At 30.9% G+C, this 1,917-nt stretch overlaps 1 protein-coding gene across 1 annotated transcript; it reads left to right on the forward strand.

Moving 5' to 3' along the window:
* Positions 1 to 266: 266 nt before the first annotated feature.
* LOC145793783 (S-protein homolog 5-like) lies at positions 267 to 635 on the forward strand. The gene has a single exon (XM_082876654.1). It carries the CDS (start codon positions 267 to 269, stop codon positions 633 to 635), a length of 369 nt encoding a protein of 122 aa, XP_082732780.1.
* Positions 636 to 1,917: the final 1,282 nt, after the last annotated feature.

Genomic DNA, 1,917 nt, shown 5'->3' on the forward strand with positions numbered 1-1,917 from the left:
TTTCTTACTTTATTTTCTCAATCCAAGAGATAAGTGAGTTTATATGCACTGATTAATGTGATCCTCGTTGCTTTGTATAACATTGCCCAAAATAGAAGAAAAATCAAGTTGGATTCAACCTAGATTATTCGGTGTGTATAAATGAGTGAAGGGAGGCAACAATAAGAAACATAAAAAATATAATTCTTACATTACTAGAGAGATACAATATGAAGTCATTCATTCCCTTGATCATCTTAGCATTTCACTTGCTTTGCTCAACCACCATGGGTGGTGATGCTCTTTTTCCAACATATGAGGTTCATATCATCAACGATCTTCCAACCAACTGTCACTTCTTTTTGCTAGTTCGTTGCCAATCAAAAGACGATGATTTCGGAATGCATAAGCTTGAAAGTGGTGAAGAATTCTACTGGAGATTCAAACCCAACATTATAAAAACCACTCTCTTCTTCTGCCATTTTTATTGGGATACCAAAGATGCAATTTTTAATGTTTACGATAGGAAACTAGATGATGATTATTGCTACAAGTTTAATACATGTTACTGGAGTGTTAGAGATGATGGCTTTTATTTCAGCGGTGATAATACGGCTCCGGCAACATGGTCGAAATTCAATGATTGGACTCCTTAAGTGTTTATGTATGATGTAAGAGGTTATGCATTTGCCATCATCTTGTACTTGGATTATCAATAACTTATATGCAAATATATGCAAGGTTTGAAAAATTGACTATTCAAGTCACACACTATTCATAGTAGTAGAAAATGGTTTTGTGAGTGCCTTTTAAAGTTAAATTTTGACTTTGAATCTAGCCATTATATCCTATCTTACCGAATCTTATTTATCCTCTTTTGCTTTTAGTAAGATTTTTAATAAGACTGTTAATATATGTAGAATTATTCAAAATTTAATGAAATAATTTTTCTTGAGCCTATTATGCGGCTTATGGTGTGTCCTAGCCCATCAGTATGTGTGGTATTGGGCCCAAAACATTGGCCTAGCATAGTACGCCTAGATTCGTTTCATGCTAGGCCTAACTCTAAATGAGTCATGTTGGTTCGACTCATTTAATTTACACCTCTACTTAGGACAACACAATACATTGTTAGCGAGAAAAAGAAAGAAAAAGAAATGTGATTTATAGACATAAAATTCATATAAAAAACATATTTAGAATGATTTTTCAATCGCATTTATAAAATTATAATGATAATAATAGGTGTTTTGATTGAAAATTAAAAAAACCACAAAGTATCAACTCATTTTGCCCATAATTTCTATATCAAAATTTTATTTGTATGTCAACCACTAAAAAGAAAGAAAAGACATACCATGTATTAAATGAGACTTGCCTAGCAACATCTTTATGGAATATATTAGGAAAAAATCAAAAAATAAAAATTACAAATCGGTCAGGTCTAGACCACAACCTTATGAATTGATTTGGTTTGATTTTCTCAATAAATGGTTCCGGATTATTAAAATAAGTAAATCGTACTTGACAGTTCAGTTTGTGATTTTATAATAAAAAATGGTTGAGAGCACTAAAAGTGCTGCTCTAATAGCACCACTAATGATGTCCCCTATTTATGCTCTCTTTTTTAGCATTCCCAATGCATTAGTGCTATTAGTGATTTTTTTTTTTTTTAGTGGTATGAATCATTATTGTTTTATAATTATGGTCCTGATTTGAAATGGAACTGATTTGTTTAAATACACACACATGTATAAATATGTATATAATTTGTTATTTATCTGAAACACTCATAAATTGGATTTTTTCAATTATATTTTCCGAATCATATTTTTTACCTTTTTTTCTAACTCTAAGACACAAGTGAGTGGATTTGGTATGCATTTATGATTGTGGGCTCATTGCTTTGTGCCTAAAGTTGAGAAGAAAAAAAATAAG

The sequence above is a fragment of the Camellia sinensis genome, chromosome 6 (assembly GCF_055761805.1).
Source record: "Camellia sinensis isolate YWXY chromosome 6, ASM5576180v1, whole genome shotgun sequence".
NCBI lineage: Eukaryota > Viridiplantae > Streptophyta > Magnoliopsida > Ericales > Theaceae > Camellia > Camellia sinensis.

Bases quoted from the DNA above. Each gene is read 5' to 3' on its own strand.
- LOC145793783 (XM_082876654.1), top strand. From the start codon at position 267: ATGGGTGGTGATGCTCTTTTTCCAACATATGAGGTTCATATCATCAAC.